This window comes from Nomascus leucogenys, chromosome 4 (assembly GCF_006542625.1).
Source record: "Nomascus leucogenys isolate Asia chromosome 4, Asia_NLE_v1, whole genome shotgun sequence".
NCBI classification, from domain to species: Eukaryota; Metazoa; Chordata; class Mammalia; order Primates; family Hylobatidae; genus Nomascus; species Nomascus leucogenys.
The window spans coordinates 149,884,733-149,906,891 of record NC_044384.1 but is presented as its reverse complement, the minus strand read 5'-3'; the positions used below and the strand labels follow the sequence as shown (position 1 = coordinate 149,906,891).

Here is a 22,159-nt window from a genome sequence, read left to right as displayed (position 1 = left end):
GGGCTCTGGTGGGTGGCCTGGCGAAACAGCAAAGCCTGTGGTTGAGCTGGGAGTACCATGCCAGAGTTCCACTTCTGGTGTTGATTCTTGTTCTGTGGCTGCATGAAGGTGGGTGGAAACTTGGGGACACCGTGTGTCCTGCCTCTGAAATTCTTGTGCAAGTCTAAAATCATCTTTAAAAGTCTTTAAGTCATGATTAAGAAAATTAATAGGCAAGCCAGAGACATCATGTAGTCTGACTTTGCTGTCAGTCGTGTCTGGGGCCTGCGTCAGCACAGGGCTCGTCATGGTAGCTTACCTCTTAGCTCCCAAGGAGAGGCAGAGTGGAGAGCCTCCCTGGTGATTGACTTAATAGCTATATGGAGCTTTCTATGGTGTCTTGATTGGGTATGTGTTACAGGAGGTACACAGGTCAGGACTCCCTGAACTGTACTTAAAAGTCTATTCTTCTGTATATGAATTATGCCTCAGCAGAGAGAAGAGAACTTATGCTCCATTTGGAATTTCTCTTGGAGCATGATGTGAGGAACAAATCTGTTTGTGTCTTTGTGCAGTAGCTGTCCAGTTACTGCAGCAGCACTACTAACTGAAAAGCCCCTTCCCTGCTGTGTTGAGATACCTCTTTTTCCCATACTAAATTTCCATGGGCAATTGGAACTACGGGTTTTCTCTCTGTCTTCCTGGACTTCCCTCATCACACTGATGTAAATAGAGAGGTTTAATACTGTGTTTTCATGTCAGCTGGGGCTAGAGTCTTCACCATTGTAGTTCTTACTCAGAGTTGTGTGGTTATTTGTGCTTACTGGTTCTTCTTCTCCTTTTTTAGATACAGAGGGTCCATGTACAGATTTGTTACATGAAAATATTGCATGAGGCTGGGGTTTGGAGTACAGATCCTGTCACCTAGTTAGCATAGTACTCAGTAGGTAGTTTTTTTAACCCACCCCCACTCCCTCTACCTTCTAGTAGTCCCCAGTGTCTGTTGTTCCCACATTTGTGTCCATGTATGCTCAATGTTTAGCTCCCATTTATTAGTGAGAACATGTGGTATTTGGTTTTCTGTTCCTGCATTAATTTGCTTAGGATTAAGTCAAGCTCCATCTGTGTTGCTGCAAAGGATGTGATTTTATTCCTTTTTTATGGCTGTGTAGTATTTCATGATGTATAGGTACCACATTTTCTTTATGCAGTCTACCATTAATGGGCACCTGCGTTGATTCTGTGTCTTTACTGTTGTTGATAGTGCACTGATGAACATATGAGTGCCTGTGTCTTTTTGGTAGAATGATTTATTATCTTTTGGATGTATACCCAGTAATGGGGTTGCTGGATAGAATGGAAGTTCTATTTTAAGTTATTTGAGAAATCTCTAGACCACTTCCCACAATGGCTGGACTAATTTACATTCCCGTCAGCAGTGTATAAGCATTCCGTTTTCTCCTCACCCTTGCCAGCATCTGTTGTCTTTGACTTTTTAGTAATGGCTGTTCTGACTGGTGTCAGATGGTATCTCATTGTGGTTTTGATGCATTTCTCTAATGCTTTGTGGTACTGAGCCTTTTTCATGTTTGTTGGCCACTTGTATATCTTCTTTGAGAAGTGCCTGTTCGTGTCCTTTGCCCTTTTTTTTTTTTCTGAGATGGAGTCTCACTCTGACGCCCAGGCTGGAGTGCAGTGATGCAATTTCCACTCACTCCTTTGCCCATTTTTTAATGGGGTCGTTTGTTTTTTTGCATAAGTTCCCTAGATATTAGGCCTTTGTCAGATGCATAGTTTGCAAATAGTTTCTCTCATTCCGTAGCTTGTCTGTATTCTCTGTCAGTAGTTTTTCTTGCTGTGCAGAAGCTCTTTCATTTAGTTAAATTCTACTTGCCAATTTTTGTTTTTGTTGCAATTGTTTTTGGGAACTTAGCCAAAAATTCTTGGCCAAGGCCATTGTCAAGAAGAATATTTCCTAGGTTATCTTCGAGGATCTTACAGTTTCAGGTCTTACATTGAAATCTTTAATATGTTTTGAGTTAGTTTTTGTATATGGTGAAAGGTAGGGGTCTGGCTTCAGTCTTCTTTATGTGACTACCCAGTTATTCCAACACCATATATTGAATAGGATGCTCTTTTTCCGCTGCTGTTTTTGGTGGCCTTATCAAAGATTGGTTGGTTGTAGGTGTGTGGCTTTATTTCTCAGTTTTCTGTTCTGTTCATTGGTCTATGAGTCTGTTTTTGTACCAGTACAGAAGCTGTGTTGGTTACTGGGGCTTTATAGTATAGTTTGAAGTTGAGTAGTGTGATGCCTCTGGCTTTGTTCTTTTTGCTTAGGATTGCTTTGGGTATTTGGGCTCTTTCTTCATTCCCTATGAATTTTAGGACAGTTTCTTGTTGTTCTTAAATGCATTTTACAATTAACTTGTTTAACTCTAAGAAAAAAACCTGATTTTGTATTGGAATAGCATTAAATTTAATATTTTTAAAAAATGTTTCATCTGCCTCTAACTTATTGCATAGAGTTTTATAAAGTTGCCTGTAATGATTTTTTAATGTTTTTCTTCATTTTTATAAAGCAAACGTCCTTGTATCCACACCCAGGTCAAGGAATAGAACTTTATCAATCATCCCAGAAGCGTGCCCCACATGTCCCATTTCTATTGTAACCCACTTCCTCTCCCCAAAAATAACCACTTCCCAAACTCTTATGGTAATCATTTCCCTAATCTTCGTAGTTTTATCACCAAGTGTATATCCCTAGACACTGTAGTTTAGTGTTGTTTTATTCTTAAAATTTGATACGTTTTTAAAATCTCTCTTAATCTACACGTTTCTTTTCCTTTTACAATGTTTAAATTTTCTTCTGTTAGCACTTGTAACTTTCTTATTTTTTTTTTTTCTAATCAGATACCTAGTGGTTTGTTTTGGTTGATTATTTTCTCTTGAGAACCAGCTTTTGGATTTACTTCTTAGTTCTATTCTTTTTCTACTTAATAATATCTCTTTTATTTGTAATAATTCCCCCCTTTCTTTTTGGTTCACTTATTCTTTTTCTGGCTTTTTCAGTTATATGTTTAAATAATTTATTTTTATTATTTAAATTTGTATTGATATAGGTATTTAATGCCATAAAGTTTCCTGTGACAGTTATTTTTTTCTGAGTCCTTTAAATTCTTTATATATTTTCCCAGCCTTTTATAGCTATATATCTTATATGCAATATGGTGCTTGATTTTGCTCTGTGAGCCAATCCAAGACTGTTTTCCATTTAATAGGTGAGTCAAGTACATTTTTTGCATCACAGATAACAGGGAACCACCTTGTTCTATTTTATTTGCTTTTACCCTTTTGGTATTTAAGGGGGCTTTCTTCCTCCCTTTTTTTTTTCCACTTTTATCCTAATGCCTTTATAGCAAACACTTAGTTTCTTTGGTTGGCTCCCCACACTACCTGATACTGCAGTTAGCTCATGGACGCCCCACTCCCAGTTGGCCCCTGCACATCTTCTCCCCGCCCCTACCACTTCTCTGGTGATTGTTCTTTGTCTGCACTGTCCGAGCTGGTAACCATGGCATGCTGCACTTTTATCACCATCATGTGCCAGCAGCTCCACAAATAAATACAGACCACCCTGCAGCCCACCTTTGCATCTGCCTCTAGTCATTTTGGTTTCCGGAGCTTACTCTTTAGTGGGTCATCCCGCAGCTTCTGGTCACCGTACTTTCTGTGTTTGTGTGTACTCATAAAAAATATGTGTGACTTTTACCCTTGATGGTCACTATTTAGATGTTAAATCTTTGGCTTATATTTTTTTCCCTTGAATATCTTAAATATGTTACTGAACCTATTCTATTCTAGACCTGTAATGCCTACTACAAAGCCACTCACTAGTCCAGTTTTCATCATTTCTGATTTTACAGACATGCATTCTTAAGGGGGGGAGGAATTTATAGAACTGGAAGCCATGTGAATATCCTTGTTATAAGGTGGCCGAGATTTAGTCTGTCCAGGTAAGATGGTGCAGGTAGGGAGTGTGGTGGTCCAAGTGGCACACGCAGGAAGTCACAGAATGTGGGAGACATTGTTTTGTGTACCCTGTGCACAGTGTCTGATGCCCTTTGATAGGTTTGCGGCTTCATCTGGTGGACTTCTTGGGACAGCCCTTCTTAAAGGTTGCTGCATCTGAAGCTCTTTAAGACAGCGTTTCCCTTCTGCCAGATTGCACTCTGTGCACAGTGCAGTTGCTTCTCCATGTGGAGTGAGGTGGGCCCACATTGGCTGTGGCTCCACCTGGCCTTGGTGCTCTTGTCGCCCTCTGCTCTGCTGCTCCCTTCATGTAACAAGAGTGTGTTAAGAGTCCGTAAGTGTGTCGTGTTAGATATTTAGGAAGGAAATGTTAATCCTAAAAATAGGTTTCACATCTTTTTTTTAACTTATATAAAATTGACTGGACTTTCTCTTCTGGATTATCTTTTTATAATTAGAGACTAATAATACACTGATATGAAGTAGCTTTATATCAGGAAACTGGCTAAATGTAAACATTTGCCAACCAGGAGAAAATAATACGACTTGAATGGAAAATGTATGGATAAAAAGCTAAGTTTAGTAGGTAGCCATTGATGAACAGAGTAAAACTTAAGACAACAATTGGGGATTGTTAGAACAGGGATTTGTAGCTCCCTTCCGGGGAGGAGCTGACCAAAATATAGTCCACCTCCTGCTTGACAGAAGAGGTACAGGCAAATTGATCCAAAGGAAATGTCAGAGGAGGCCAGAGTGGGAGTTATCATCAACTGTGTTTGAGGGTTTGTTCCACTTTGTTTTGGTTTTGGTGAAATCATCACATTTTGCATGTTATATTACCTTGGCACTTAGAATCATGGCAACTTGTTGCATTAATGCTGAGATTTTTTCTCCCTAAAGTCTCTTCTGTTTGATAGCATATTTGTACCTTTCATAATCAATATCAAACTGAAGTAACTTCAAAAGATAGATAATTGTATTCATTTTCTAGGGTTCCATAACCACAAACTCAGTGGCTTAAAACCACAGAAATGTATGTCCTCACAACTCTGGAGGCCAGAAATCCAAAATCAAGGGCTTGGCAGGGTTGCTTCCTACTGGCAACTCAGGGAAGTTGAGTTTATGAGTATGTGTTATTTTTTATAATGTGTAGTATAGTACTTTAATAGTTACTAAAACTTAAATCATTCACAAATGTTGGTCATTTTTCTTGCTGGTAACAAAAATTTTGTGACATATCTTAACAGAAGTATAGTTAAGAACTGGTGCCCTTGATTGGCAATTTTAAAAACCGGAGGCTTACCCTAGCCTGTCTTCCTTTCCTAGCCTTGTGTGGAAATGTTCGAAGATGATGGCCGGTAACAGCACATCTCTGTAAAGCCTGTGCATAGAGCCCTAGAGTGTCTGGGAGATGAAGAGGAAGACCTTGTTATCCATCTCCTAAGGAAATACCATCAGAGGAAAATGCAAATCTTATTATAGGTCAACACTAGAATGAGGATTATAATTTATAGAAATTGGGGTTTAATTATGAGAAATAGTTCTGTTCTTGGCTCTCGTTTACTTCTATTTGGAGTTGTTTTGTTGATTCTTCTCTGTTCTCTTCTCTTCCTTTTCTTGAATGGAAAGGAACTTGGAAAAGTCATGGCCTGTCCTTGGGCTTGTCAGAGGAAACTTGGAATGTCATTGCCTTTTGGGCACATTTGCAAGCAAGGGGGTGACGTATGCTGTGGTGCAGCCTGGGTGTGGGGAGTTCAGGGCTGTTAGCTCCATCATTCAGACATGTTTTAAGTTTATGGAAACTCTGTGTTTCATACAAGTGCGTTTGTGCCCTGTGTTTTCCAGTTGTGTTGTATAATGTTCTATTCTTTGTTTTTAACACTTCCCGCCCCCACGCCATCCCTCCAACATGCACCTCAGACAGCATGAACAAGACAAGCTGCTACTTCCTCTCCTCTCTTGCACACTGTCTCTTTAATTACAACAAAATACATACAACATAAAATTGCCATCCTAACCATTTTTAAATGTACGATTCAGTGGAGTTAAGTACATTCACATTATTGTGCAGCCATTACCACCATCCATCTCTAGAACTTTTACATCTTCCCAAACTGAAACTCTGTCCCCATTAAACGCTAACTTTTCATTCTCCAGCACCCCCAGACCTGGTAACTGGCTTTCTGTTTTCTGTCTGTAAGATTTGACTTTGCTGAGTACCTCATATAAGTCAAATCAGGCAGTATGTGTCCTTTTGTGACTGTGTTAGCATAATGTCCTCAAGTTTCAGCCCTGTCGTAGCATGTGTCAGCATTTCCTTTTTCAGACTGAATAATATTCCATATTGTGTATAGTGTACACCACATTTTATTTATTCATCCACTGATGGACATGTGGGTTGCTTCCATGTTTAGCTGTTGCAAGTAATACTGCTATGAACGTGGGTATACAAGTATCTCTTTCATTCTCTCCTTTCAGTTCTTTTGAATATATACCCAGAAGTGGAATTGCTGGATCATATGGTAATTCTATGTTTAATTTTTTGAAGAACCTCCATACTGTTTCCTATAGCAGCTATTCCATCCTCCATTTCCACCAACATTGCACGAGGGATCCAGTTTCTCCACATCTATGTCTACACTCGTTATTTTTTTTTTTTTTTAATTTGCCAGTAGCCTCATAATGAGTGTGAGGTAGTATCTCATTGTAGTGTTAATTTGCATTTACCTAACAGTTCGTGATGTGGAGCATCTTTTCATGGGCTTGTTGGCTGCTGTGTCTCTTCTTTGGAGAAGTGTCTGTTGAAGTTGTTTGACATTTTTTAATCAAGTTGTTGGGCAGGTTCCCTTGTTTTTAAGTCGGAGTAGGTGATGTTTGTCTTGCTCGTGAAACAAAGGTTATAAAAAGAGAACATGTTTGCTATGACATGTAGTTGATTGCTATGAAATGTAGTTGATACATGCAGAATGGAAAGATTTATAAATTAAATACTCGTTTATTAACATTTTAATGTGTCGGAATTTAAATTTCAGAAGCATTCATCTTTCTTCTCTACTTGTAGATTTTTGTTTACCTGACAGTGTAAAACCCACAACCAAAAAATAATGGCTTTTTCCCCGTTTAAAATACTTTGTAAAAATAGTGGCCTAGTTGTCATTTGTGAGCCCAGGCTTGGTCCTCAAGTCTGACATAGACTCCCCAAGGTCCTAACGCTGAAGTTCTCTGAGCCCTGCCACTGCCCAGGCGGGCCCAGGAAGTGTCCCAGCAGTGCCCAAGAAGTCACCTCCACTTGTGGAATCCACAGTGTGGGTAGCCCCCAGGGAGCCACAGCCATCCAGGCCCAGATTCACAGGAGGATGCGGTTACTGCAAGCATCTGAACCTGGCACCACCACCTATGGGCAGAGTTGGTTCCAGCTTAGTGTGTCCATGGGATGTCTTTAAGTTCACCTTGGTTTTCTGTCCCACACTCACATGTTGGAGCTATGCTGCATGGAGTGTCCTTCTCCCTGTACGTATGGGATTAGTCAGCAGTCCTCTTTCCTTCCATATTCTGCCTTTATTTCTGCGACACTATTTCTGGAGAACATTGTATTTGTGCTTTTCCTTTGATATGTTTGTAATTTTCATTAGAAAAGCCCTTTTAGATTCTAAAGCTTCTATATTCAGTATTTCAATCAATGATAACAAACTGGTGTAAGACTAAATATAAAATACAAACATCAACACATTTCCATAAATTGCTGTTATAATGTCTGCCACAAAAAGTTCAGTTGTTTGTATGTTTTTCAAATGCGCTTTGCTTGTCTTGATGATTTACAACTGTTGGCACTGCTGTTTAAGTCTGTTCTGACAGTGAGAAAGTGACTCATTTGGCAAAGTCAGCTGTTTTTTACTAAAAGTGAATACTGGTGAGTGGAAAGGGGCTTGTATACAATTTTCTTGTCAAAGAACGATGACCGGCAAATAAACAATTTTAGTTCCTTGGATTTGAGCACCACTCTCACATGCCTCCACCAACCAGCTTGTCTCCACAGAGCTTCCTTCCTTACTTTACACTGAAAATCTGTTATCAGTGTGTGGAAAATAAAAATTTTACACATCTTTAGTTTTGAGGATGTGGATTACTATTTACAGGTTTTTTTTTTCTTTAAGGAGGAAATTTTTTTAAAAAGTAAAAGGTGTTCACATGTTTAGTTATTGCCTTATGATTTGATTTTCTTGTTTCACGAAGAAGAAAAGCTTTTAAATGTATTTAAACAGTAAAAATATACATGTCACTTCACCTGGTTCCAGTTAAATGTGTTAACAGTATATTTGGTTGGTTGGTGCTTAATAAAAACATGTTCAGTGCAGTAATAATTAACTTCAGTTAAACCTTTCAACATAGAGGGAGTAAACAGAAATGTTGAGTGGTTACTCAGCATGGGGTAAGGGATACAGCAAGTCGTTGGTCAGTATTGGGTATCACCATATTCTTACCATCTTTTTTTTTGGAGTTTTAATAGTTGTTTTTTTAAAAAATCTCTGTTTTAATAAGGCATTTTGATGTTTGAAACTACCTTGGATAAGCATATCAAGACCCTTGAGAGATTCTAAAACATGTTCAGCGCTTTCTGGTACAATATTCTCAAAGAACCAGGATACATCTTATTTGTCAAAATGAAACAAAAATGTATTAGACATTACCCTTGTGATTTCAAGCCCACAATCTGTCACTTTGAAGTATTTGTATCTTTTTACAAAAGAAAAGCCAAATGAAGATCTCCCTGAAAAAATATTTTAATAGAATATATCTTTATTTCAGTATCTTAAATAGTGAAGATGGAGAAATATTCAATAATGAAGAGCATGAATATGCATCCAAAAAAAGGAAAAAGGACCATTTTAGAAATGACACAAATACTCAAAGTAAGATCATTCTCATTTATTTTACTTGTTGATTATGTTGAAATACTAAATTACTCTGCCAATGCTGTTTATGAAATAAAAGGTGATACAAATATGTAAATAACAGCCCAGTATCCAGCATTGCCCACAGATTTAGTGATCAAACATTTTGCAGCTCAACCGTTTCAGTGGATAAGATGTGCAAAAACAGAATAAGAGATAGCAAAACCCACAAAACAGCCCATGAATCTGACTGCCTGAATTGTGGTGATGAATTCAGCTCAGTCTTCAGCAGTGAGGCCAAACTGAGAGGTGTCCTGACTTGAGTTTTGAAGTCACTGAAGATTCAGAGCAGGAGACAGACATTCAGAGCTGGAGTTTAGGATGTTAGATGGCAGCAGGGGAAGGCTGGAGGTGGGAACTATCTGTGAGAGGGCGTAGGGCTCTATCATGCAGCATATCCGTGAGTTACCAAGACACATGTTAATGTGTAATAGGCTCACTTCTCTCAGGGGATAGACCTCCAGTGGATGCCTGAAACTGTGGATACTACCAAAGCTTATGGATACTATGGTTTTTTTTCTGTATATACACACTTATAATAAAGTTTAATTTATAAATTAGGCACAGTAAGAGATTAACAAGAATAATAATAAAATGAAACAGTTATAGCAAGATGGCCACCATCACTCCTCTTGCACTTTGGGGCCATTATGAAATACAATAAGGGTTCTTTAAACACAAGCACTGTGATATCTCAACAGGTGATCCAATAACCAAGACGGCTACTGAGTGACCAAGGGGCGGGTAGTGTAGGACTCGCTTGACAAAGGGAGGATCCGCATCCCAGGCAGGACAGAGCAGGAAGGTGTGAGATTTCATGACACCACCCAGAACAGCACACAATTTAAAACTTATGAATGGTTTATTTCTGGAATTTTCCACTTAATGTTTTCAAACCAAAGCTGACTGTGGGTAATTGAAACTGTAGATGGTGAAACTATGAATACGGGGGGACTACTTTATGAAGAAAACAGGGTCACATGGAGAATACAGTTAGTGTGATTCTTGAAACTTTAAGGTTTATCTGGAAAATTTGTTTCTGTGGGGTACCATACACAGCAGTAGAAGAATAGAACTTTTTATTAGGGTACATAGGAATTTAGTAATGCAGTTGCATTTTATAATCATTTATGTCTTCATATGGCTTCAGTCAATAATGCTAATGTTCTTCTAAGTTACTAGGACTTGGTACTGTGTGAAATCATTGTTCATATCTTAACCTGATTTAAGAAACAAAGCAATTCTGTTTGCATTCAACCAAGTAAAAGCATTTCTTGTCAATATAGTAAGTCAGATAATTTTGTTAACGTGTCCAATTATTTAAATTCCTTTAAAATCTTCATTTTGAAATGATTTGCCAGATTTTAAAAACAAAGTTAATTTTTATTCTAGGTTTTTATCGTGAAAAATGGATCTATGTCCATAAAGAAAGCACAAAAGAAGTAAGTATTCTATTATAAATAAGAGAGTATCTTGGATTGTTTCTGTTGAATATGGAGTCACATTAAATAAATGTATTAATAAAGTTGCTTAAAACACATTTCTTTTGCAATATCAGATCTATGGTTCACATTCTGACAGATAATAGCATATGAGGAGCTTTTGAGGCAGTGATTCTCCATTGTGTGTGCTTGCATGTGCATGTGGTATGTGGCTGTGTATTTGTGCACACATTGGTGTGTGTTGTGTGTATGGTGTATGTGTGTTGTATGTATGGTGTGTATGTCTGGTTGTGCATGTATTTGTGCACACATTGGTGTATGGGATGTATGGTGTGTGGTGGCATGTGGTATATGTGTGCAGTGCGTAGTTCCCGCCTACCTGTACATATCTGATTCAACAGCAGGGCTATTTAAACCAATCATGGACTCCTGCAGTCATACGCATTTTCTCTGTGTTAGCGTGAACCCCTGATGCTGATGGGAATGTGTCCTCCCTGTGGCGTGTTTTGGAGGGTAGGACATCCGTGAGCCCTCTCATTCCACATAAAGAGTGGCTAACATGAAATTAGTAATTGGGTTGGGTTTGTGCAGAGCCGTGTGAACTCTTTCCCTGCCTTTCTTTTGCCAAGTTGAGCTAAAGTTTTTTCATGAGCCATAAAACTAACCAGAGAGCTTCAAGCTGTTTCCTGTTTCTTCACTAGGATTAGGGAAGTTGAGTTCCTTTTATAGTCCTAGAAACTCTGCATTTGCTTTATTTTGCAACAATTGGGGAAAATAATTTAGGGAATTATTCTCTATCATGTTATTTCAGGGTAGGTTAAATATCCCAGAAATGTTTGTGGATGCTCTGAAACTAGTCCAGCTTCCAAGAAACTGAAGGATTAGATTCTGAGAAAGAAAACTTAATCTGTTTGGTTATGGTTAGTGGGTGTAGAATGAATCAGATCCTTAATATACACTCAAATACACCATTAGAAGATTATTGGACAGAATCTAACCTAGTTTATAAAAAACAAAATTTAGTGCGCATGAAAGACCATTAAATATTTCATCTGCTCTGTTGCCATGCTGATTACAGAACAGAGGATCCCATCCAAGCTAGCATATGCAGGAAAGGAGGATCTTACTGTGAGGCTGTGGGGGTGTTCCCTGGAATCCTAGAACCGGGACCTAACGAGGCTGAGAGGGACCAGAACTAGGACCGGGTGCTGGTGTCCCTGCACCACGTCATGTCTCCACACCCTCACTTGGTATAGATCAAGTGCCTGCTGCTTGTCCATGCTGGCTGGTGTCTCACGGCTTCCAAGGTTACATGCTGTGGTTCTAGGTCCAGACATGCTCTTTGTGGTCTGCTCTGTGAATCAGATTTAGTTTCCTGTTGTGAGATGGGTGGTGACCTTGAAAAGTGCCTGCTGCACCATCGTGTGGAATATCAGCTGTGATGGATTTCAGATTATAATCTATATCCAAATGAGTGCTTCCTTTCCCCAGAGTTCCCAGGAAAATGTTGTCCACATCGCAGGCACTTAGTCAACATATTTGGATGTTTTAAATGAATGTATTTTGTTGAGTTGTGCACCCGTTAGGGCGATTGGGGTTGACGCAAAAAAGCACATGAGCCTCTGAGTGTATCAGCTGTCAGAGACAAAGGTGCTATGACTCCAGCTGCTTTCTCTAGGACATCTCAAGTCACCTGTTTGGAATTTGAGACCAATCATCTCATGTTTTCTATTATTGTTTTCGAGCTTGCTTATTTCTACAATTTTGACTTGAAAATCTGTAGATTGTAAATATTTCAGATATGGAGGATGAAGATGGAGTTTAAAATGACTTCTGAAACCCAATGTGCTAATCTATACAAACAAATATAGGATAAGGGTATATCATGGAAGAAAAACATCTAAGAGAATAGCAGCAGTGTTTACAGTACTGAAAATAAGTTGTTTCATTTTCTTCCTTTGGTTCTTGGACCTGTGGGTCTAACCACCAGTTTTTTTGGTGTTTTGGGTTCTTGGCGTCCGTGCTCCCAGCCTGAAAGCTGCCCATGGTCACATCCAGCACTTGCCTTCAGCCCTCTCCATCCCAGTGCTGGTTTTCAGAGGCACCTTCTTGCTACTGAAGTGCCTCTCCCAGCCCTCATCCTTCTGGTTGAGCATACTTCCAACCTGGGCAGTGCGTGCCTGCCCTGGAGAGAAATCCCACGTTATACTTCAAACTCGGGCAGTGCATGCCTCCCCTGCAGAGAAATCCTGTGTTCCAGCTAGATATTTATAACACTTGCATCCTTACAATGCAGCTAAGCAGATGATTTATGTATTTTTAGTTGTGTAGCCTAGAATAAATCCAGCTTTTTTATGATCTTAGCTTTAACGTCATCCACACCCCAATTTGTCCCCAACAAAACAAACCAGCAAGATATTTAATAAATGTTTGTATTTGTCATTACTTCAGGTTGTAAAAAATGTCAGTTAACGGTGTCTCAGGTATACATAAACAGCTTAAATTATGAGCATTGCTATAATTTTACTATACTCATCTAAATCTAAAATCAGTCTTCAAAATAACAAATTGTCCTTTGCCAAAAATGTTTTTAATTGCACACTTAATTGACATTAACTGCCAATTCTTTTTGGCTAATTGACTAATTTTAACTTCTGTGTTGCTCTTCCAGAGGCATGGCTATTGCACCTTGGGAGAAGCCTTCAATCGGTTAGACTTCTCAAGTGCAATTCAAGATATCCGAAGGTTCAATTATGTGGTCAAAGTAAGTGTTCTATTTCAAAATCTACTTTGATGACTCTTTTGAACAACTGTATCTTGAAGATTGTAAGTGTGCAATGTTTAAGATGCTTTTGGCACCTTGAAGGTGTGCCTGTTTGCTGCGTATTAATCGAAAAACAGAAGGGAACAAGTTCAGGAGAAAACAGTGAGGTTGGAGGATTTCTCCAGTATTGGTGGCAGAGGTTGCAGAGCCTCAGTGGGAGCAAACACTCATGTGCCCTGTGGCTCTGTGGTTGCTGAGGATGCCACAAGGTGGTCCCTTGGGGGTTGCACCACGTACCTACATACCGTGTCAGTGATAGAACGGTCGTGGGATGTTTACCTGATGATTTCACAAATGTTTTCTGCTTTGCGTTTTTCACAAAGAATGAGGCTTGTGTCACAGAGGAAGAAGTAGCTAATAGAAAACAGGAATTTCATACAAAATAGAATTCCACAAAAGCCTTATTGCATTAATGATATCCTTTTGGAAGAAATTTTTATCTAGGGCCACACTCAAAAAGAAAGGATCTTAGCCATATATTCCATTTATTGTTTGCTTCTGTCCAAAGATTAATTACTGTGTGGTTTATGCACCTTCATTCTGTTATGGATAAAATAGAAACTGTAGTTTATGAAGCTATTAATTTTGTGTTTCTCATGTTTCTGTGAGACATTGGAAAAACGTTTCTTTTAATTGCTTTTAGGCATTTAAAAGTGCTACTGGGAGGACAAAAAATTTAGGGAGTTAAATAATTGTAAGCCTTAGATAATGTTATTTGCTATGTTTGGTTCTGAGCAGAATTTCCAGGGCTGCTTGTGTAACTACTACTTACAGCTCCTATTGTGCTCCATGCTTCACTGAAGCCCAGCCACCACATGCAGGCTGGACTTCCCTGGTGTTTCTGAGTCCTCCTTTAGATATTTACACACTGGCCAGCAGGGTGTTCTCGATAGGTACCTTTCTTATAGATGATGAAACACAGATTTGACTCAGCTTTTTGGAAATTTTCAGGACTTAAGTAGCCGGGAAAAACATCAGCAGAGAAGTCTGTTTAGCAGTAACTGTTTCTCCATGTAGCTCTCTGATAGTTGAGACCATACTGAGTTGCTTTCTAGTAGCAATTCTTGACCATCTTTCTACATAAAAGGATTTAATTCTTGGTGTGAGTGACACAGTAGGATGGGGCACAAGAGGAAGTCATTGGCTCCTGGTGGTTTCTGTGGTGGGTGCCCTGCTCTCTCATCTTTGGTCACTGACTCTGGAGAAGGTGCGAGTGTTCTGTGCTTTGTCAGAGGGAATCCATAGACCAGGACCAGTATTTTATCAATTTCAGTCATTCGAACGACTGTATAATTTTTTTTTTGTCTGTATACCACATACTACTGTAATTTGCTGGGTAGCTTTTCTTCAAATTTACTTTTTTAAACAGAAATACCTACTTTAGCCTCATCCTAAACATTAATACCTGTGAAATGGTAAATTTTCTGTCGGTCGTTTGTCTAATACATGTAAAATAAATGCATAACTATAAAAATTAAAATGTGCTGTGCACTCATGTACTAACTAAACTTACCTTGCAACCCTCTTGAGAAAGGCTGTGTTTCTCCAAACCACCTCTCAGAGGTGGAGCGAAGAAACTGGTGAGCTTAGGAAGCAAAAGGGCTGCATTGTTGCATGGCTGTCCTGGCACCCTCACAGGTCTGTGCATCTCTGTTGATTGCTGCCTTCCAAGCAGGGTCTTGCTTGGCTCATCTGTGCTCCTGCTCTGTGGGAATCCCACCTTCCCTCTCCTGCAGTCGCTCTGGACCTTCCACACCATTCTTCACAAGTCTAGCAAAGTTACCTCTAAAAAGTGATTTGCTCATGCCTACCTTCTGCTAAAAACAAAAACAAGAAGCAGCCTTTGTGACTGTGGTAAAGCCTGAGCCTGTGTCTTGCCTTGGATTGGGCTCCTCCATGTCCCCATCCCAATTCTTGCCCTCCCTGGCCCGTGCCCAGTGCCCTCTTCTGTTGGCTTTCTTTCAGTGTGTGCTATTTTTTTTTTTTTTTTACTTTATCATGTGCATTTATCATACATACTGTGCAGGTATTTGGTATTTTTTTGCTGTTTTAAATGTTTATAGCAACACTTACTACAACTGAGAGGATTCTCTTGCAGTTATACTAAATAATATGATTTTCCATAATTTAGGCTAAGTTGTCTATAATGTCACTGAGTATTACTAGAATACCTATAAATAAGAAATGTAGAAGCATTTTTTAAAATGCTTGATAAAAGGTTTCCTTTTTTTGTAACGGCATTTAGTAATATCTGCCCTTAAGAATTTGTGTGAAAAACTTAATATGTATCTTTTTTTTATTTAGGCGGAGTCTCACTCTGTTGGCCAGGGTGGAGTGCAGTGGCACAAGCTCTGCTCACTGCAACCTGTGCTTCCTGGGCTCAAGTGATTCTCCTGCCTCAGCCTCCTGGGTAACTGGGATTACAGGCGTGCACCAGGATGCCTGGCTAATTCTTTTTTGTATTTTTAGTAGAGATGGGGTTTCGCCATTTTGGCCAGGCTGGTCTTGAACTCCTGACCTCAAGTGATCCACCTGCCTCGGCCTCCCAAAGTGCTGGGATTACATGGTGTGAGACACCATGCCCAGCCTGTATCTTTCAACTAACATTTTATGTGAAATCATTTTTTCCATCCAAACAGCAATTTTAAACTGAGACTAATCAATAATTACTACATAGTCTTAGGATAAAAGTTAGTAATAGGATTTAGTGTTCAATTACAGATTCTTCCAGTTGTCAAAATAAAGATAAGTCGTTTGGAATGGAAGTTTCCTTTTTTCTCTAATCTTTGAAGTTGAGTTTGAGCCAGATGTCTTGTTGGAGGCATAAAATGGCCCCACCGTTTGTTCACTGGCCAGGGGCAGATGTTCTTCACTCAAGGCAGGGGGAGCCCATCACTGCTGGCATCGCTGAGCACCTCCTGTGTGCAGATCAACGTACCTTGCCTTTTCTAACTAGTGCTTTCAAGAAACTTTGAAATCCAGTTCTAGTCACACTCCCACCATGAAATCTTGTTTGCCAGTGATCACAGGGTTGTGGCAATACCAACTCAAGCCTACCTGGCGGGGACCTTGGCCTCGCCACCCCCATCATGTCAGCAGCATTCCCTGGCCCTCAGGTGCGCCACTGGCCACGTGTTTAGGTTGTCTGCGTCCCCATCCCAGTTGAGCCCCAGGAGCAGGGGCTTGGTTTGTTCACTGCTGTTCACCCACTGCTGAAAATAACAGCTGCTTTGTCAAAGTGGAGTAAGTGTGTCCCAATTGCAGTGAGGAGCTGCACTTCCATGAAGTCAGAGGTGCCCAGCAAACCCAGGACGGCTGTAAAGACAGAGAGGGAGACCAGTACCCAAAACCTGTCTGGAGGAAGTAGAACTGGGTCCTGAGCCTATAGGTTAATGTGACTGTGGTTTTTACATATTTGTTATCATTCCCTTGGAGTCCTGGGCTTGCTTATAGCACTGAGAAGAACAGCCTGCCCCCTTGCCCCTCTGGCAGCCAGGGGGTGCCTTCTGACAGCCAGGTGCAAACAGCCCCAGGTTTGGGAGGTGCGTGCAGGGCAGTGCACAGCACGAAAGCTTCCTGAAAGCTGCACGGTGTGCAACTGAAATTTATAAAAATGTTAAATATGCTGTGTTTCCTAAAGTACACACATCTGTAGGAAAAAAGATTTCAGAATCATAAAGTTTATATATCTTATTTTAGTTATTTGGTAAATTAACTTATCTGAAGTACTTCATTCTCTGCCTATGGTGGGCCAATTAGATAGTACATCCAGTGTCACATACTTTCAGGGGTAGTGTATTTTTAGTTTAGTTTCTCGCCATCATTTATTTTAATGTTTTCATTTGCTTTAGATGTAGGCGAAGAGTCGGTCTCTCTTGTCTTTATTCAAAAGTTTCTGTGTCCCTGGGCATTGCTCTGCCCTTCCAAGACTCCCCAGTCCTGTTTCCTTTAGCTTACCTGCTCCTCATGTCTGGAGATGGCCTCCTGCTTCACAGTATCCCAGGGATCTCTTAAATATGGAAAGGTGGCCAGGTGTGGTGACTCATGCCTGCAATCCCAGCACTTTGGGAGGCCGAGGCAGGAGGATAACTTGAGCCCAGGAGTTTGAGGCCAGCCTGGGCAACATAGGGAGACCCTGTTTTTTACAAATAATAATAAGCAAATAAGGAAAGACATCTCAGGCTAGAATCTCTGGCTATATGAAGATTTTTTTTTCAATTTTTTTCATAATTTCTACTAATGACTACTCCATAGTAGCAACTTAATAGCAGCAGTCTCACAGCAGCACATGGGAAAGTTGCTTAGTGAGTGACTCTGAGCCCTCCCAGGCTTGGACTCGAGGGTGAAGCAGAGAGGGAGAGAGGCTCTGCAGCCACATGGCCGCTGTTGGAATTCTGTCTTTCTTAATTACTCAGGGATCTCAAGCATATGACTTCATCATCTCATCCACAGTATCTGGTAGATTTTAGCATCTACCTCAGAGCACTGTTATAAAGATTCGATTAGTTCCATCATAGGAAGCTCTTGGAATAGTCTGTACTCTGTGTTAGCCACTATTTTGATTTTCCTTTGAGGAGAATTTAGGCAGAGGGATGACAGCTGCATGGAGATCCATTTATGACCCAAGAGGTAAAGACGAGAAAATGGGGCCCAGAGAGATGGGCTGAAGGTCACAATGGAATCAAGGACAGAGACCAAAAATGTAGCTGTCCTTACAGCTGTGAAGAGCTTTTTCATTAAGACTTTATTTCCTAAGTCTATAAACTTTGATATTCCTCTGATGTAAATTAAGTGACTTTCTTAAATGCGTCTTAGGACTTTTTTTTAAATTTTTAAAATTATACTTTAAGATCTGGGATACATGTGCACAATGTGCAGGTTTGTTACATAGGTATACACATGCCATGGTGGTTTGCTGCACCCATCAACCCGTCATCTACATTAGATATTTCTCCTAATGCTATCCCTCCCCTACCCCCCACCCCCCAACAGGCCCTGGTGTGTGATGTTCCCCTCCCTGTGCCCATATGTTCTCATTGTTCAGCTCATACTTACGAATAAGAACTTGTGGTGTTTGGTTTTCTGTTCTTGTGTTATTTTGCTGAGAATCATGGTTTCCAGCTTCATCCATGTCCTTGCAAAGGACATGAACTCATCCTTTTTTATGACTGCATAGCATTCCATGGTGTATATGTGCTGCATTTTCTTTATCCAGTCTATCACTGATGGGCATTTGGGTTGGTTCCAAGTCTTTGCTATTGTGACTATTCTGAACAGTGCCGCAATAAACATATGTGTGCGTGTGTCTTTATAGTAGAATGATTTATAATCTTTCCATCATGCTACCTGACTTCAGACTATATTACAAGGCTACAGTAACCAAAATGGCATGATACTGGTACCAAAACATATATAGACCAATGGAACAGAACAGAGGCCTCAGAAATAATGCCACACATCTACAACCATTTGATCTTTCACAAACCTGACAAAAACAAGCAATGGGGAAAGGATTCCCTATTTAATAAATGGTGTTGGGAAAACTGGCTAGCCATATGCAGAAAACTGAAACTGGATCCCTTCCTTACACCTTATACAAAAATTAACTCAAGATGGATTAGAGACTTAAACATAAGACCTAAAACCATAAAAACCCTAGAAGAAAACCTAGGCAGTACCATTCAGGACATAGGTATGGGCAAAGACTTCATGACTAAAACACCAAAAGCAATGGCAACAAAAGCCAGAATTGACAAATAGGATCTAATTAAGCTAAAGAGCTTCTGCATAGCAAAAGAAACTGTCATCAGAGTGAAGAGGCAACCTACAGAACGGGAGAAAATTTTTGCAATCTATCCATCTGACAAAGGGCTAATACCCAGAATCTATAAAGAACTTAAACAAATTTACAAGAAAAAAACAACCCTATCAAAAAGTGGGTAAAGAATATGAACAGACACTTCTCAAAAGAAGAAATTTATGCAGCCAACAAACATATGAAAAAAAGCTCATCTCTGGTCATTAGAGAAATGCAAATCAAAACCACAGTGAGATACCATCTCACGCCAGTTAGAATGGCTGTCTTTAAAAAGTCAGGAAACAACAGTTGCTGGATAGGATGTGGAGAAATAGGAACGCTTTTACACTGTTGGTGGGAGTATAAGTTCAACCATTGTGGAAGACAGTGTGGTGATTCCTCAAGGATCTAGAACCAGAAATACCATTTGACCCAGCAATGCCATATGACATTTTAAAATAATGACCTGACAAATTAGATGGAACTGTTGAAAAGGGCTGTTTTTAAAATTTCAGATCATATTGCTAATCAGGCTTTTGTTTGCTCTTGTGAGTGTTGTTTTAAGCAACACAATCCAATGCTAATTTATTATTGTATAATAATTTATTCAGCAGGCCCTGCTATATCCCAAGCACCTGGCAAGTAGTAGGCACTTGTTATTCCTAAAATGAATGAGTGACTGAGCGTACAAACCAACTATTGTATACATAAATGTTTTCTAAGTCCAATTATTTTTTTTTTTACCACAGTTAAACTCCTCCATAAATTCTACTTGAAGTAGGAACTATTAAGACACTCTAAGATAATTACATTTTTGCTGATAGTTGTATTGCACCTACATGTTACTTTTTTTTTTTCTTCAAGCAAACTGCATAGTTAGAAGCAGAGGAAGTTATTTCCACTTAATTTTTTTATTTTGTATTTTTTTGAGACAGAGTCACTTTGTCGCCCATGCTGGAGTGCAGTGGCGTAATCTTGGGTCACTGCAACCTCTGCCCCCCGGGTTCAAGTGATTCTCCTGCCTCAGCTTCCCAAGTAGCTGGGATTTCAAGCACCTGCCACCACTCCCAGCTAATTTTTGTATTTTTAGTAGAGAGGGGGTTTTGCCATATGGGTCAGGCTGGTCTTGAACTCCTGACCTCAGGTGATGTGGCTGCCTCCGTCTCCCAAAGTGCTGGGATTACAGGCGTTAGCCACCATGCCTGGCCTATTTCCACTTTATAAAAAGATTCTACACAAAGATATCCTCTAATTTCCTAAGTTAGCAGGACTTTTCTTATACAGAAAAAGATATATTTACATATGTATTTTTCAATTTTCCTAATTACTGATTCAAGAATTGGTTGTAGGCTATTTAATTCCAGGCATTTCCTATAATTACCCCCTTAAAAATGCTGGATTAAAGTGTATTAGCAAAGTATGTTAATGCTCCTGAGAACAGATTTGTTAAAGAAGGTCCAAGAAATGACAGTGTTGTCACCACTCAGAAATGGCCATTTCCATTGAAGGAAGTGCTCCTCAGCTCCCCTGAGAGTCTGACCTCAGTTGAATTAAATTTGACCTTGTACCTCTGATGTTTTTAAGAAAAATTGAACATAAATTGCTGACGATGGTGGATAGGTGGTGTCAGGGCACTTTGAACACACTGGGAATATAAGGCTCCTCATTATATGGCATGCCAAAAAAAGTTTGTCCTCCAGGCAAATATCCAAATTATATTGGAAGTTTGAAATGCCAGTATTGATAATAGTCTTCATGTATCTACTACCATCTTCATTTTTCTTTAATTCTCACCATATCCTATCAACAGGATAATTTGTAGCGTACGACTAAACGCAGCAACTAAGAATGCTTTTACCAAAATAAAATTATAAGTTGTGTAACAGTTCAGTTTCAGATAAAAAAGCAGACTTTCGGCCGGGTGCGGTGGCTCACGCTTGTAATCCCAGCACTTTGGGAGGCCGAGGCGGGCGGATCACGAGGTCAGGAGATCGAGACCACGGTGAATCCCCGTCTCTACTAAAAATACAAAAAAATTAGCCGGGCGTGGTGGCGGGCGCCTGTAGTCCCAGATACTCAGAGAGGCTGAGGCAGGAGAATGGCGTGAACCCGGGAGGCGGAGCTTGCAGTGAGCCGAGATTGCGCCACTGCACTCCAGCCTGGGCGACAGAGCGAGACTCCGTCTCAAAAAAAAAAAAAAAAAAAAAGCAGACTTTCTTTCTGCCAGTGCTAGAAGTCAGTGAACATTTGACAGAGAGTCAGAATGGTTCCCAGGAAAAGCAGAGAAAAGGGACCACCCCAAAAATAGAATCACTTCTCGCAGACCACTGCTTGAGCAACTTGTGAGTTGTAGGAGGGGCGCTGGTTCCTAAGCCTGAAGTGGGGAACATGTTTTAATCCGGCCAGCGTGAGGTTGTAGTGTGGTGCTGCCTCACCTCGGGGCAGGGGTGGGCCGGCAGTCCACACATTGCTAAAGGACCTGAGGAAAGTGGCTGCAGCTTCCAGAAAGTTGATGAAAACTACAAAGTCTGCTTGGTTCTGCTTTGGCTTGCTAGATTACATCCTTTTTTTGTAAAAGACAATAAACTTGAGAAGTCTTTTTAAAATTAGATAATCAAAGTTGAGATCACTGAGGGCTGTGTCCCACACACACACTAGCTGGGAAGCAGCAGAGCAGGAAGGCACAAGCACGGATTGTAGGATCCCCCTGCTCTCCAGGTCTGGCCCCTCCCTCCTCAGTGGTGTGGCCTTGGGGCCAGCTTCTTCATCTCTCCCTGCCTCAGTTTTCTCATCTCTAGAGCAGGGATAATAGTAAGACCTACCTCACAGGGACATTACAGCATTAAAAGGGCATCAAGTACTTCAGATGGTGCGTTTATAATAATGGCTCAGTATATGCTTACAGTTCATTATAAATCTAAAGGAACCCAAAGGCGAAGATTGAGCAAAGTTGATTTGGTCTGCCCAGTGAAGAATACTTTCTGTATTTTATAGTAAGGCCGACTTTAAAAATAGAGGTAGTGGATGTTGTTGTTTCTCTTTCTCTGCCCTTCCACATGTATGTGAGGCCCTTCAGGAGCACAGGCACACATGCAGTGCCAATTTGCTCCCAGCTCCAAGGGTGTTCAGGAGTGGA

General features: G+C 40.2%; 1 protein-coding gene across 3 annotated transcripts in view; it reads left to right on the top strand.

The window, feature by feature from the left end:
- Nucleotides 1-22,159, top strand: part of FBXO25 (F-box protein 25) — a 65,378-nt gene that overhangs the window by 17,028 nt on the left and 26,191 nt on the right. For 2 of the 3 annotated variants that reach the window (XM_030812426.1, XM_030812427.1), the window contains exons 3-5: nucleotides 8,815-8,918; nucleotides 10,353-10,402; nucleotides 13,074-13,166. In XM_030812426.1, coding sequence (XP_030668286.1) covers nucleotides 8,815-8,918; nucleotides 10,353-10,402; nucleotides 13,074-13,166 — 247 coding nt within the window. Of the gene's footprint in view, nucleotides 1-8,814; nucleotides 8,919-10,352; nucleotides 10,403-13,073; nucleotides 13,167-22,159 lie in introns of those variants that run through there. The other variant, XM_030812428.1, reaches the window with a different exon arrangement.